The sequence below is a fragment of the Chelon labrosus genome (assembly GCF_963514085.1).
Source record: "Chelon labrosus genome assembly, chromosome: 5".
Lineage (NCBI taxonomy): Eukaryota > Metazoa > Chordata > Actinopteri > Mugiliformes > Mugilidae > Chelon > Chelon labrosus.
In genome coordinates this window covers 25,376,910-25,393,045 of record NC_140341.1, presented here as the reverse complement: position 1 = coordinate 25,393,045, position 16,136 = coordinate 25,376,910, and the positions used below count along the sequence as shown (strand labels likewise).

Genomic DNA, 16,136 nt, shown 5'->3' with positions numbered 1-16,136 from the left:
GTTCACAGTGCTGTTGCTAGGCATTGCAGCTCCCCTGACGATGTAAACCATTACAAGTGTAATTCACTCTACAGAGTACCGCACTTCTCTGGACCCTCTTCACCAGACCTTTTGTTTATAATGGCACTGAGATAATCACAACACAATTTCTTGCGTTGTGATTGTAGTTATCTTATTGTGACAGCTGTGTGTATCCTTGCTCTCAAAGATGCATTTGTGTTCATATTTGTGCATGGTGTTGTGTTCATTTTCCAGGCCTAGTGTATGACTCTTTGATGCAGAAGCACCAGTGTATGTGCGGCAACACCACTAGTCATCCTGAGCACGCTGGACGCATTCAGAGTATCTGGTCCCGGCTGCAGGAAACAGGCCTCAGGGCACAATGCGAGGTAAGGTCAGAATTAGGCTTGACCAAAGACGTGAGGCTTCGTGGCTTTATTGATTATTGATTATTAATCACATACAAATATTTGTTTCCATGGGAAAATACACAGTGTTAGTAGATAAACATACTGCTAAGTGCCCAGCAAAGTTAAAAATGAGATGTTGTAAATTTTGAATGCATATTTGGATAATTAATAAAAAATAGCCCAGTTATTGAAAGATGACTACATTTCTGATGGTATTATTTGGATGCAACATCTCAAAGATTTATTAATATATTAGCAAAGTCTGTGTTCTCTGTGTTCATTGTTATGTATTTATTTATTCAGTTGAAAAGTATCATTTAAATGCCAATAGTGATCCATTTTACCTTACAAATGCAGGTGGTTGACACAGCCAGAAGGGGGCAGTGTTATTCCGTTTTCGATTGACGCTTGACATTACCTTTAAAATCACATATAATAGAATTATCTAATACTTGTGACACCTAATATATGCACTTCTTCATTGGAATTACAGGACAAGAAAACCTGACATTCACTGCAACTACCTTCATGCAGCACTTCTGATTGCCTACAGTTTGGATGTTGATTCTAGAGACTTAATCTAATGCTTTGTCTGTTTCTTTTTCTCCTCTATGGTTCTCTGTTTTCAGTGTATCCGGGGAAGGAAAGCCTCTTTGGAGGAGTTACAAACAGTCCACTCTGAAGCCCATGTCCTGCTGTATGGAACTAACCCACTGAGGCAGAAACTAGACTGTAAGACATACACGAGCAAACACATTCAAGTCCATATCTATTCCAAATGTGTGAACGTAGATTTCCCACTAGATTAGTCTAAAAAACTGTGGAAGATTTCTTACTAAAATTAATGAATGAGACTAATAGTGGTACTGGCATGTCTCACAGATACATTTGACTCACTTTACAAGTACACATCTGTCATTAAGCCTTTAGTAACTGTCAAATTGAGCAGGCTATAGTCTCCAACCAAGCAGTCATGTATGCTAACGCCATGAATCTGCAGCGCCTGCTAAAGGAATCTGCTTTAATGCTTAAACCATGTCATAACAAAAGGTCCACTCTAATAAAGTCTTGGAGGTGTTACGATAAGGCGAGGACCCGCTGAAGCTGTTAAACTGAAAGTCGCACAGGCTGCTCAGTCACTTAGGTCTGGCCTTGAAGTGCAGGTGTAGCCAAGTCAGTCTGTGTGTGTGAGTGTGTAGTTGTGAGTAGATGTGCAAAAAGCAAAGGGGCAAACCCCAGTGGTGATCTTAGCTTTCATTCCAGTGGAGACATAAATTCCTCTTATTATTACTGCTTACACAGGAGTATTACCAGATACTCCAGTAAGATTCAGCAAACAGGTGGGATTGCACACAATAAGAGATAGTATGGACGAAGAAGAATGTGAAAATGCCAATTGCTATAAAAATACAAAGGTGACAATATATCAGGGATTAAAGTATTGATAGAGACTATATTATATATGTGGTAGGGGAAGGATTCTTTTTGTTAGACACTATTGAGCACATTTATTATTAGAGAGAAGTTAGTAGTTGGCTCAATGAGACTTAGACCCTTAAACTTGGTAATGCGAGGACCACGTTCCACCCATTGAGCTTCAGAGGTCTGCTGTTGTACTCATGGAGCTTAGCACTGGTTCAGGTGTCAACACTGGATTAAAATAAGTTTTACATGTTTGGTCCGGTAGAGACAGCTATGCCTGAGAAAGATGACAACTTCTTCTTCTTCTTCTTCGTCTTCTTCTTCTTCTTCTTCTTCATTTTCTTAATTTTCTTCATATTCTTTGTTCTTCCCTTTGTTCCTTTTTTCTTCTTCTTCCCTTTCTTCATTTTCTTCTCCTTCTTTTCTTCCATTTCTTCTTCTTCCCTTTCTTCAATTTCTTCTCCTTCTTCTCCTTCTCCTTCCTTTTCTTCTTCTTCTTCCTTTTGTTTCTTTTCCTTTTATGCTTGTTCTTGTTCTTCTTCTTCCCTTTCTTAACTTTCCTCTTCTTCTTCCCTTTCTTCCTTTTTTGACGTTTCCCGTTCTTTTCTTCTTCTTCTTTTTCTTATTGTTGTTGTTGTTGTTGTTGTTCTTCTTCTTCTTCTTTCTTCTTGTTCTCCTTGTTCTTCTTCCTTCTTGTTTTCTTCTTCTTCTTCTTCCTCCTGTTCCTTTTCTTCCTTTTCCTCTTCTTCTTCCCTTTCTTCCTTTTTTTGACTTTTCCCTTCCTCAGAGTTTTCTTCCCTTTCTTCTTCTTCTTCCTTTTCTTAATTTTCTTCCTCTTCTTCTTCTACTCCATTTTACTTTCCCTCGCCTAATTTTGACTAAATTTGTATTGGATTAAAGTGTCTGACTGTCCATTGTTACATTGCTACACTGCTAAAAACACATAACCAGAGGTTTTACGTACCGTTCTAAACACAAGATTGTGTTGTTAAAAACAAATTGTAATTGTTGTTTACACTTGAGTCCAGTCATATTCAAGTCAGCTATTTTCTGACATACCAAAAAGCTCAGTATATAGATTTATAGTTTTCCATTTTAAGTGACAAAACAGATCCTTTTTTTTGGCCCAAAATCTTGATTCTCCCTGAAGAGAGGCTCGATTGTGAGGTTGTTGAGATCCTTTTTTTCTTCACCTTGTCCAATTACAACATGCCCCTGTGTACTCTCGCTGTTAGCCAAGGTCAGAAAGTCAAATGCTCAGGTTTAGGGGTCATGTACCCATTCTAGCTCGTGAGTACATAAAGTTACCTCTTCCCCTCGTGTGCTTTCACTCTTTCTTCCTCTTAATTTATTTCCTTCTCTTTCAGGCTCAGTCAGTCCCATGTTTGTGAGGCTACCATGTGGAGGAATTGGGGTAAGTCCCTTTTTTTCCTGCTTAAGTCATTTTACAAATATTCACAGTCTAATTAAGTATTCGTAATTTGTGTGCGTGATATTTCTTGGAAATTGCCATCGTTAGCCACACTGGTTTATTCAGTGGAAAAATTGTCGTAATGGACTGCTGTGATTTATCACAACACTGTGTTAATCTAATCGATACCCATCTGGCACTGCTCCGTGTGACTGTGGAATGAAACAAATAAGCCTGGTTTCAGAATCATCAAATAGTAGTATAATAACAGTTTCTCCTTCACCCACTCTCTCTCTCTCTCTCTCTGCCCCCTGCCTAAATAATGGTCCCATTTGTTCTTGTTCCACCAAACAAACACGCACACACAATCTCAGCACACTCGCACGCACGCACACAAATACCGCCCCTCAAGGACCAGAGGCAACAAAAGCTGTTGCTTGCCTTTCCGCCGCTTTGGTAATTATAACCAGATGTTACCGGCTTTGTGTGTGTGGGTGTTTGTGTGTGTGTGTGTGTGGAAAGGGGTATGATTTTGTTTGTGTGCATAGCAGTGTGTTTAGGGATGTTTGTGTGCTAAGGCAATGATTTAGACGGCTGCTTAGTGTTGGAAGTGCTGTCTATTGAAACAGATATCTCATTGGAGTCTTGCACCTGTATGTGTGTGTAGTCTTATTGTTGTCTCTTTTTTTTTTTTTACATTGTTGAGGATTTATAAAGGCCTGTCCAGCCCCCACTCACCTATGAATGCATACACTTACGATGCCCTATACTTGCTCTTTCTCCATCTCTTACACATCCCTCATGCTTTCAGGCAATCTTTCTTTCTCTCCCCCTTTTCTCTCCCCCTTCCTTCCCTCCTTTGGGGTTACCGCTGCTGCTGTGGTGGGAACAAGAAGAGCGTGAGCTCTGAACTGCACTTTTCTGCTCTTTATAATGGCAAATGGAACTAAATTGTTGTCTTCCTGTCATACACACACATACAAGTCATAACACACACACACACACACACACACACACACACACACCCACACACACACACAGAGGAAGGGGTCTGAAATTAGCCTGTCAGCCTGCGGAGAACCATCATTCCGTCATACCGGCACGTTCCCGCTCTCGTCTACCTCACACACACACAAACACACACAGCTTCCCTTTCACTTTTTCCTGACTAGCTTGTGTCCCAATCCTGGCTCGAGGCAAAACTAACATCAACATGGGAAATAATAAACCACTCAGTCTCCACATGCTGCTTTAGAGCAGCATCTGTTTGTGCTCATTAGCCAGACTTGTGTATATGATTCAGTTTCCCATTCACTTACTCACTTGACTCTTCATTTGCTCGTTCGTGCTGTCATTGACTGAGCTACTACATACTGTCTTCCACTTACTCTCCATTTTTCTCTCTTCCAATACAGTTCCACTAGTCACTCATCAACAACAGGCTCTATACATCGTTGCTTTAGTCTATGCTAAACGCCCCATAGTTTTATTTCATGACAAAATCTTTCTTGGCACAACTTAAAAAGAGCTCCGTTTCTTCTCTCATAATAACATATGGAGCAATCATCCAGCCTTGATCAGTTCCGTCACTGGAGACAAGAGGAAAGTGGGCCGGCTGGCTGAAAAGCTGTCCACTGCCTCAACACACTCCTGGTTGGAGGACTGAGGAGCTGACTGGGTGGCGAAGGTTAATGTTCCACTCGGCCAGTTGACTGACTGAAAGGCCGTCGGCACGGATGAAAGGGCCGGCTGTCTGACAGAGTAGACTGGCAGGTTAAAGTTAACATATTCAAAGTGGAAGAGCCCTGGGTTTCCATCAGAAAGCCTGGCTAGAGCTCTGGCATGGGCCGCTCCACACATGTGTATACAGTTCAAACACGCTGACACACAGACCTTCAATTTCTTCTTTTCCTCTGCCAGCTCCTGCTCTCTCTGTTTATCATGTGCTCCATCTGCCTGCAGTATCTGCCATGCCTGATGGAGGGTGTGTATATTATCCTGCGCACGGCCCTGCGTACAATCAATCACATAGAATATTGTGGTCTATTTGACTTGTATGCATGTGTGTGGATGTACTGTTGTGATTGGGGCTGTGAGGCCAGCCGTGCCTCAGCATTAATCAGGGCTTGACCACTGAATGCCTGCCCTGTGTCTGCGCATACTCGAACACAATCACACAATCAATCTGGAATTTTGTTTTTCACTCAATAAAATAAATATATTAGGGCTGTCAACAGATGAAATATTTCACCGCATGATTTCCATAGTTAACCCGCTGCAACGCAAATTAATAGCACTTTTTCCCCCCAATAGTTTTAAATGGGATATTTAAAAGGTGTGCATTACTGTTATCAACATCAGCTGCTCAGAAAGCTCCCGCTTCATAATTCAGTTCACATGGACATAAAATACTGATAAATTTGGTCTTGTCAAGAGATCAGGACTAAAGCGGAACTTGCTGTTCATCCATTTCTGCTCACTTGTTTCTGCAATAGAGTGTATAATTTAGTTTCTGCTTCCTTTTCTTCTGCTTCTTTTGGAATTTTTGGGATTTTTGGCAGTTTTGACACTGCCCTTTGCAGGATAAAATAGTTTACTAAGGCAGCACTTCAAACTCTGCTTGCTTTCCACACCATTATTACTGCTTTGATCACATGGTGATTTCTTCTACATCTTGAACTACGGTTTGGGCTGAACTCATAAAAACAAAATGTGCATGCATTAATCATGCATTAATGTTCTGATAACTTTGTTCTCTATCTTACAATGAGGAGTCTTTTATGTTTCTAGTTTCTAGTGTATTCAGATAGACTGTTGTATAACATTTTAGGTCACAGCTGAAACTGTTTGTTACAGCTGAAACTGGTTCTGTTTAAAATCCAAAGTTACAGTATCATGTCCTTCTGGCCGAAACAAATGTTCAGAAAATCTGTCCTGCTACATGCAGATTGTAGACTGTATGGTTAAGCTTCTAAATATGTCTCACTGCCTCATAGTTTTGCTCTCTATTGTTTTCTCTCTGTGAATAAATTTTCCAGCCCTTCACTGTCGCTTCTTCACTCAGAGCAGACACTCTTTCAAAGGCCGACTTTGATCCTGTGAAATGACACAAGCTAAATGATTTCAAATGTGCTCGGAGTTTTACAATTTCTGTCCCGCTGAAAAACCATAAATGATGGCATCAAACGTGCCTTAATTCATAAATAAATAAATAAGTACACGGAATGAAGTATGAAGTTGCCTATTTTGTCTCCCTTTAAAAATTTCACATAAGCAACACATGACTGTTCGTGTGTTTGTGTGTATTGGCAGGTGGACAGCGACACCATTTGGAATGAGGTCCATTCATCCAGTGCAGCTCGTCTGGCTGTCGGCTCTGTGGTGGAGCTAGTCTTCAAAGTAGCATCGGGAGAACTGAAGGTCGGTTTGGATGCTCTGTGGACTTAAATTAGTCATGGTTGTTTGCTGGGGCTGTAGTATATTTTTGGGCACTGGATTGACTAAAGGATTGTGTGTTTGTCATGTCTGTGTGGCCTTTTAGTGTGTGTGCATTTCCTAACCTTTAAGTGCAATATGAAACCAAGCTCTGTTGGGCAAAATAAATCCCTGTTGAGGGTTCTGACTTTAGTCTGCTTGTCAGATCTTACTGTCTTGAGTTCTAGCCACATACAGGCACAACAATGCACAGACAATATTCCATTCATATGTTTATAATTTTGCTGAATTAATCAAACTTTGTCACACTCAGCACTATGAGAGTCACGTTGATATTTGCAGTAGTTATCTCATATTTTTGTATTATCTTTATCATTTATATTTTATTTATATTGTTATATTTTTATATTGTTAGGCATTTGGGTGGAGAGTAAAAGAAGAATTTCATTGTAGAGGGAAACATGTTTCTACACTGTGCACATGACAATAAACTCCTTGAATCTTGAATGAGATCAATGCATCCTCTCAGCAGTAGAGTTTTGCTATTCTCCCACACCTCCAAAAACCTCAGGAAAAGAGAAACCTCCTTCCAGAACCATCATTAGCACCTCCCCAGACAGGCATCCCCACCCCGTCTTGCCTTGCCCCCCACACACCCTTCATGTGTCTGTGGTGAAGGCTGCTTACTGTTTGAACCCAGCAGGGAGGCCCGGTGCACAGGTACCGCAAAAGCCAGCAGTCCCCACTAACAGGCCTCTTTTATTAGCATTACACCAAAGCCACCTGCAGAGCAGCCGTTGCACTTAGCGCTAGCTTACCACAATATACCACAGACTAATCACATTCCTTAAAGAGAGACAGTAGAATGGCATGCTAATACCTATGTGGGTTTTGACTGGGATTGCAAGCTCTCAGCCCTCATCATGTAGGCATTATCTGCTCTTTCTATACAGTGCTTTGCATGATTGGCAGTATCACAGCTTAAAATGAAAGCCAAAGGCATTGCACAGCTCGAAAGAAAAATGCAGTTTCGTGACTGACCTCTTGCTAAAACTGGGCTTAGAGTTCCCAAGAACTGACTTGCCCTCAGCTTAACCTGATCGTAACACATACATGCAAAGGTTTACGAATGTTCTTGCACAAATAAGTCTACACACATGCAGATCATTCTCGGAGGATCCTCCACCGCCAAGTAACCAAGTTCCACCTGGAACAACAACTCTTCACAGAATGCCATAAATCCGTTCAAGCCACCCACACACACATACAAACACGGGTTTCTATCTTTAAAAGGACTTTTGACATAGTGCTATAGTGCATTCCCTAGTTCCTAACCCTAGCCCTAACCGTTACCCTAAAGCCAAGTCTTAACAGGTTTTAACCATCAAGGCGACATGCCCCCACAACATTAGTGTCCCGCTGGAGTTTGGCCCCCACAACTTAATAAAAACAAGAACACACACATTTCAGCCTTTCTATCCACCGCCACTTTCCTGTTCGTGTCTGATTTAATTAGTTATCACCCTCCTCCATGTCTCTCATACACTTACAGTACATAAGGTACGTGCGGTGCAGAGTTCTTTTACCGGGTGTCCTTAAACCATCCGAGACTGTTGTCGTTACACTAATCTTCCGGCTGGCTGCTAATCAACAGCAGCTGACTCAACATCATTAGTCCGGTTTGCCTCACTCTGCATCAGAGCAAACATCTATCTAATGTCACCACATAGAAGTGGGAGTCTCCAAAAAGTGTTGCTGGGAGCACTGCCTTCACAAAGCTGCCCTTAACAGATCCACTGTAAGCCTCTGATGTTCTTTTGAACTATAAGGTTAGACACAGTTTGTACTGGATGATGGTGAGGTCCCGAGATAAAAATGAATGTTTTAATTTTTGTATTTGTATTTATGGCATTGTTATCACTGACACCAAATGTTCCTTACAAGGTAACTAATATTCAGTGCTTTGCCCAAAAGAATTCCGTGGCAATGGTTTTGTTAAGGCAAGAAAAAAATTGTCAGCATCATCTCATCACACAAAGAGTAATAAAAAAAAAATGAGCAGGTTTATGGTGAGAAAGAACAAACAACAGTGTCTGTGTATTACACACAGACACTGTTGTTTGTATTCACAGTGTGAATGATTTCTTTGTTGTCTCTGACAGAATGGTTTTGCTGTAGTTCGACCACCTGGACACCATGCTGAGGAGAGCACCCCTATGTAAGTAAAAGAAAATGGTCCTGTGTTCAGTTCCCTTATATCTAAACATATCTACCCCGCATACCTTCCTTCGTGATCCTTATTTACCTGCATTCCGTATTTTAAGATACACTTAGTATTGTAGAGCTTTTTCACAGCAGACATTTTGACGGATTAGTCAAAGGACAGGTGGAAGCTGTGACGGTGTACCAGCATGCACGGATATAGAGCCTCCCCTAAGTGGAACGCAGCCATCATTAATACACCTGTGCTTTTTCTAGTGCGACAAGTCTGAATGTCTGGTGTGAGAAAGGTGTATTGCTCAAGCTTGTATATATACTGAATATCCGGAAATGCCACTGTCTTCTTACTTTCCTCTCTCTTTATGTCCTCAGGGGCTTCTGTTATTTTAACTCAGTTGCTATAGCAGCTAAGCTCCTGCAGCAGAGGCTCAATGTCAGTAAAATCCTCATCGTGGACTGGGTGAGTTTGCACAGGCAACCCAGTGGATTGTGCTACATTCTGTCTTATTCCTTGTGTATAGATGTACAACCACACAACTCTCTGAGCTCAGTATATCCCGTGCATGTACCCAGGTAACGCAGTATAATTCTCATTGAAACTTAGAGTATGTAGGCTTAATGTCATCAACCAAGAGAAATAACCTCTGGCTAGTTACTGTACAATGCTTTTAGGCCTCTGCACCAGGCACAGCCGTGGCCTTAGGCATTATGTTTTCAGGTTCTCTGTCTATCTGACATATCTTAGGAACATATCTTAGGAACATATCTTAGGAACATATCTTAGGAACAGCTTGTTTGGATTTCTTCATATTTGGCACAAACGTCCACTTTGACTCCAGGATGAACTGATTAGAGTTTGATCATCAGAGGTTTGACCCCATAATATGTCATTCAGTTTATCCAAGTGGATAACTATAACTTAGAAATCTATGTGTTAAATTATGACATTTCACACAAATATTCAATTGGATAAAATGATGAAGTGATGCTGTTTCATATCAAAAAGCTTAAAGGGCAACTTCACTGTAACTTCATAATGTTTTGCACTGTGTTCACTGGATATGATATTTGTCTGTAACGTTACTTGTTGTGCACATGCTTTCAGCCACGAGGTGGTAATTGTAGTTCCACTAGAATTTGTAAACTGTCAGAAAATTAGTTTGTCAAACAAATGAACAAGCTGAGGAGGATCTTTTCTTTTGTTCAAAAAAATAATTCCAAGTTTTTGGTGATTGCTGACTCCTCCTTTAGTCACATGTTTTGGCCGTCAAGAAACATTTCAAATAAAATGTAATAATTGTCATTCTGTTCTCTCTTCTCCTAATATGTTTTCTTTAATGTGCGCTTTAAAGAACATAGCAGCCATTATCTGACCTTTTAGTCATGTCTTGACTATTTAGGTCAGATACTGTCCTTGTTTTTTTCAAAGAGAGTCAAAGTAATTTATAAGACGGTATGATAAAGCCTTTGTCGTGTCCAGGAGCAGTTCTCTTCAGTGGCATCCCTGGCTGGTCATGGCCAAAAGCCTTTGAAGAGCCTTTTCATTTCCTCTCTGTCTGTCACAGGGGAACTTTTAGCGCAACTAGCAAGCTCATTGTCATGCCACTCGCCTCCAGCTAACAGGGACATTTTTAGGACTGTTGTTTTAGAGCATTCTTTGGATATAGAAAATGAGGTCATTTAATTGATGTCATGTTGTTGGCAAAAGTGGACTACCATTGAAGTGGAGTGTTTTATTGAATCCTGCTGACCGTCCTTTTTTGACATCGCAACGGGCTGCAGCTGAAATACAGACTAACTGTCACTGTCTGGTAGTGTAGCGCTCTCTCTGCTTTTGACTTTATCAAAGTGCAGGTGCAAGTTGTCAATGGTGACACCCGTTCATGTTCCACATCAGTGGTTGTCCCATTTGGTGGCAGGACAGCTTCTGTTATGGCCCTAGTGTTTAGTTGATCATTTGAGTCAGTGGATAACTAAGTTCAAAATACTCACATATTCTCATTTGTTAATGACATATTTTGCCCTTACCGCTCCCTTTTTAATGTTTCCAGGATGTTCACCACGGTAATGGGACCCAGCAGGCCTTCTACACAGACCCCAGCATCCTTTACCTGTCTCTGCATCGCTTTGATGATGGGAACTTCTTCCCTGGCAGTGGAGCACCCGATGAGGTTGGAAGGACCACCAATCTTCTTATATTCCGCCCACCTTTTTGTTTGACTTAAGGCATCATAAGTTCATTTGTGCATGTGCATTATAGGTGGGAAGTGGTGCAGGTGTAGGTTTCAACGTGAACATGGCCTTTACTGGAGGACTGGAACCTCCCATGGGTGATGCAGAGTATCTAGCTGCATTCAGGTAAGACAATATTTTTATAATAGTATGGGCATACTGTTTTAAATATCTGTGTCTCAGAGGAAATGGTTATAAAAACACAATCTATTTCTTTCTGTCACAGCTTTTAAGCAAAACATATTATCTGTTGGGAGCTGCTTAGTAGGCAGGGGACTCATATCACATCTGATATCTATTAGGTCCACTAGCTGGGCCTATATACAATCTGCCACACACACATAAAGGCAGGGAGTCAATGCAGACACGTACTTGTCTCTTACATTTTCAGTTCATACAGCTGGAAAAGAGCAGGCCTGGATTTGTTCCAGCTCTCTTTGAAGATGAATCCATGTTTGCAACCGTGTGTCCATCTGGCCTAAGCTCGACACATCAAACCGACAGGCCACTGTCTCAGCGCAGCTTTCTGCACGAAATTCCCAGGAAGCACACCTTAGCCCGCTAATGCACCCCAGAACCATGTGCGCTCAGAGTCTCCCCCTCGCTCTGTTATTTTTCTGTTTTTTATTCTTCCTCATCCTCCTCTCTCTACCCTTCTGTGTGCATGTGCACTGATGACAACCATATAATATATATCAGAGACATTATTTATAATCCATAACAGAAGTCAACAGGTACTGCAGTATACCTTGTACACAAATTGGTTTACTGTTATATAGTAGCAGTGCATATATATATATATATATAAAGACTAATGACTCTGTACAGTATCAATTTTGCTGTCTGTATTTTAATCCAGAATCCATTACTGGCAACCATAGTTGAGGAGAGTGCACATCATACTACGTCACTGGAGATTTCAGTGTTCCTAAGTTATTGCCGTTCTAATTTAATATTGAAATAAAAAAGAAGAAAGAAGACATAAATTTTACATTGCTGTCACTGCAGCTCTGGGCTGAGGCTATAGTTTTATAGTTCCCTTAGACTGAAATCGAAAGAGAAAGAAAATTAAAGTTTTTGACATATTACATTTGACTATTTTGCACAATTATATCTGTGATATCCTCTGTCTAGTGTATAATTAAGTAATTAACTGATGACTGAGAGTGGACAAACAATGCTGCAGGTTAACCTCAGAAATACCTCAAAATATTTGTTTGTCATTAAAAATGTAATAATGTTAATGATAAAATTGTTAATAATAGCAAATTCATCGAGATCAAATTGAGCAAACCCCGGAAACATCATCTGGAACCACTTTTTCATACAGTAGTTCTGACATATTTGTCCAGGGATGCATTCATGCATCTGAGTGAACATGCATATGGTGGCTTGTACTGTGTTCCTGTGCTTAATCATGAGTTAGTAAATCTTTGCATTATGAGAGAGTTCTGAAGATATAAAGGGAAGAGGTAGAGTGACTTGACGCCATTAATCCCCTGAGGGTTCAGCAGTATTGGACGATTTACAACCCCCAGGGGACACAAGCATACCTGGTTTCCATCTCATGGATCTAACACACACACACACATTCTGTGTCTTGCTTATGCATACACACAAAGTAACACAGATGCAGATACGGGATAGTAATGTGCATTTACAGTACACATGCATGTGCTCCACACACGCTCAAAGAAATGCATAATGCATGAACATGCACAAATGAAAGTGGACAAATTCAAAGTGGAACAGATGTGCATGCATACACCTTTCATAGATGTATAAGTATATACAGAGATCTGATACACAGTCTCTCTCTCTCTCTCTCTCTCTCTCTCTCTCTCTCTCTCTCTCTCTCTCTCTCTCTCTCTCTCTCTCTCTCTCTCTGAATCTAATTGTTTGTGTGTTGCGGTCCTCTGCTCCTTCCCTCTCTGTCTTGAGGATGGGATGCGTGCCTTGCGGCCAGCACCTTCCCATTCCTCTGCTGGCCGGTGCCACGTTGCATTTGCAGGGGATCAAGTCTGAGCCTCCAGAAAGCACTGAGAAAAAAGATAAGAAAATTGGCCCTAATGAAAACCAGAAGCACCATCTCTCTCTCTCTCTCTCTCTCTCTCTCTCTCTCTCTCTCTCTCTCTCTCTCTGTCTCTCTCTCTCTCTCTCTCTCTCTCTCTCTCTCTCTCTCTCTCTCTCTCTCTCTCTCTGCTGCTTCCCCTCCCCTTCCCACCTTCACCCCCTATTTTACCATGAACTTGGAAAGACGAGAGAGGAGGAGAATTAAATTTAATTCAAACCAGCTCTCCGCAGCGCCAGATGACAGGGCTTTGAAGTGTAAGTGTGCGTGTGTGATTTCTTTCTCGCTCTCTCTCCCCCCCCCCCCCACCCACAGCTCTCTTCTACCTCTTTTATGAACGAAGGGGGAAGCCTTCAAGCTCTACAGTTTAACCATTTGTTGGCTGGTTTAACAAGTACTGCTCCCTCTAAAGGACAGAGTCCAAAATTCAAGTCCCTACTCTGGGTAGGGACTGATTTGGCAGAAGTAAATGAAATAACCGATTCATTATTGGACATATTTGAAAAACAAAAAATATGATCATATCATTTGCGTCTTCTTTTTTTTTTTAATCCTATGGTCCACTACATTGCCATAGTTCAACCCTTTTCCCTTCACGTTATAGACCTGTATTACATTGCATCAGAAGTCATAATCAAGATTTGGCAATAGATAAATTGGGGACTGGCGTAATTACACAAAGATGAGAATTCCCCAGAGAGGAAGTTTTCCTTGGCTCAAAAAATTACCGCTATGCCAAGACTTACAACTATATTAACCTGTGTGAGTACAGTTATGTGTACATGAAACAGTCTTGGTTGTCAAGTGCCAAAATGTTGCTCATTGTGAACAGTGGAGGAGAAATTATTTAGAGGAGAGCTTGTTAAAAACAGCAGATGTTATAAAGACGCAGGAAGCTATGTGTGTGCATGGGCAGAGATGCTGGCATTAAGAAGGATGTACTCCACCATATGAAAATCAGTTCATCCACCACTGGAAATACCAGTGAAAATAGTTTTTAGTCTTCTAGAGGAGCTTTGTAAAGCTAGACCTTAACTGCTGCCTCATTGTTTTTGAGCATTCTTTTTTTTTTTTTTTTTAAATGTGTCTTTCAAAAGTTTCCAAACATTACAAACTACAATTGTAAGTGCTATAGTTTAATAACCATACAACATTTCCTCATGCTTTCTATATGTACGAACACCCCCCACACCTTTCATCACCCCTCCCCAACTGACAAATGCACCTGTTGCTAGGTAAGCCAAACAATACTAAACAAAAGTTAATGGTACAAAACCAGCAAGTAATTTTATCCAAACTAAAATCTAGCCGGGAGAGTGCCAACTGTGGTTTAAATTGCAAGCACTTTGCTCAGGATGTCCCATAGCTTACGGCTCAATCGTAAACTCTTCCCTCTCTTAATTAGCAAAAGTCTTTTTCATCTCTGCATACATACCCTCTGATTCACGCACAATTAGTCTTCCTCAAAACCACTCACTTCCTTCTATGCCAGCCTGCTAATTGATTACTGCGGCTTTTTGTTTCTTTAAATGTCAAGACATTAATCCAGGAGGAGGGGACTGGAACTGATGACACCAGCAGTTCTCAGCATCGCGCCCAGAACTGTTTCTGTCTGTGTTCAAGGTTGGAAGGGGGGGTGGAGGAGCCCCTTGCGGTTGAAATATCCTTGGTGGTCAAGGTTTTCCTTTGCATCGTGTGTCAGCCCACATAAGCCTTTGTGGCCAACTCCCTTTAGTGTGGGGTCTTTTATGACCCAAATGTTAATGGCCCAAGGCTCTGTGTATATGTTCAGGGTTGGGGGATTCAAGGGATTGGGTGATCTGACCAATATTAAGTACCTTAATTTCACAAAGTTATCTGTGAGTTTTTCTCATGAAGGTGTTTGTGTTGTTTACAGCTGTCTTCCTTGAAGTAGAAGTAGAAGTAGAATAAACACTGATTTTCCTAGCCATATATAAGATATTTAACCTTGTTCTTCTAGTGTTCCTTTATATCTTTACTCAGTTATGTTCGTGTTCTTATTGTAGACGGTTTCTTTCTCTCGTTTTTTTTTCTCCCGGCATCTCTATCTTCTTCTCTGAGACTCTTTCATCTTCTTTACATGACGTTTTCTTCTGAAATGTTGCCAGATGCACGCTAGCTCACAGTGACGCACGCACTGCGTGTATCCTTACTGTCTGGGACTCCCAAAAACCTCCTAATGCTACCTCCCACCTCACCCTCAGACAGCTGTGTGTACGTATGAGTGTTGTGTTGTGGTGGGGGGTGGGGTGTGCACAGCTCAGGGTTATAATTTGGTGGTGAGCAAGAGCTGGAAAAACCTGTGGCCTACGGAGTTCAGGGCATGCTGCTCGCCCACAGCCGGCAAACCAGCACCGTGTTCCTGAGGTCAGCAAAGTACAGGGGACCTACAACGGAACCCTGTGGTACTCCATCACTCGCAGACCTCACCAAAACACTACTTGCCCAAATATCGCAGACCCCAAAAAAATTCTTGTGCAAAGCTAGAGGTCCCACAGTGAATTTTGTTTTGCCATCTGGGAAGTCCAACTATTTATGAACTAAGGAACTAACATCCTAAATAATTTTAAACCAGAATGCCGTGACACGTAATACTTTTCTAAAGTTGGTTAGGCTTTCAGTGTGCTTATTATTAAAGACTAGAGTTATCTAATCATTTGTTTCATTAATTTTTGTCTGAGCAGAGTGTAAATTATCTCATTTGATTTGATATTTTTATTACAAAAAATATCAAATCAAAATCCATATACTCTATGCCCTTTATTTCTAAACCGGGTCACCGTATAACCAAGACTGGATTTTCCAACCACAGATTTCAATGAATCATTACACAGTATCCCACTGTTGATTCGACTTCTGTGCATGACACATTGCACTCGTTACCAGTTGTGTGTCAGATGAAGGTTGCACACAA

General features: G+C 41.1%; 1 protein-coding gene across 6 annotated transcripts in view; it reads left to right on the top strand.

The window, feature by feature from the left end:
* hdac4 (histone deacetylase 4) overlaps positions 1-16,136 on the top strand; it is a 126,116-nt gene that overhangs the window by 93,219 nt on the left and 16,761 nt on the right. For all 6 annotated transcript variants that reach the window (XM_084545524.1, XM_084545525.1, XM_084545523.1 and 3 more), the window contains 8 exons: positions 256-389; positions 1,040-1,142; positions 3,200-3,246; positions 6,556-6,663; positions 8,841-8,896; positions 9,271-9,358; positions 10,950-11,069; positions 11,159-11,256. In XM_084545524.1, coding sequence (XP_084401650.1) covers positions 256-389; positions 1,040-1,142; positions 3,200-3,246; positions 6,556-6,663; positions 8,841-8,896; positions 9,271-9,358; positions 10,950-11,069; positions 11,159-11,256 — 754 coding nt within the window. The remainder of the gene's footprint in view (positions 1-255; positions 390-1,039; positions 1,143-3,199; positions 3,247-6,555; positions 6,664-8,840; positions 8,897-9,270; positions 9,359-10,949; positions 11,070-11,158; positions 11,257-16,136) is intronic.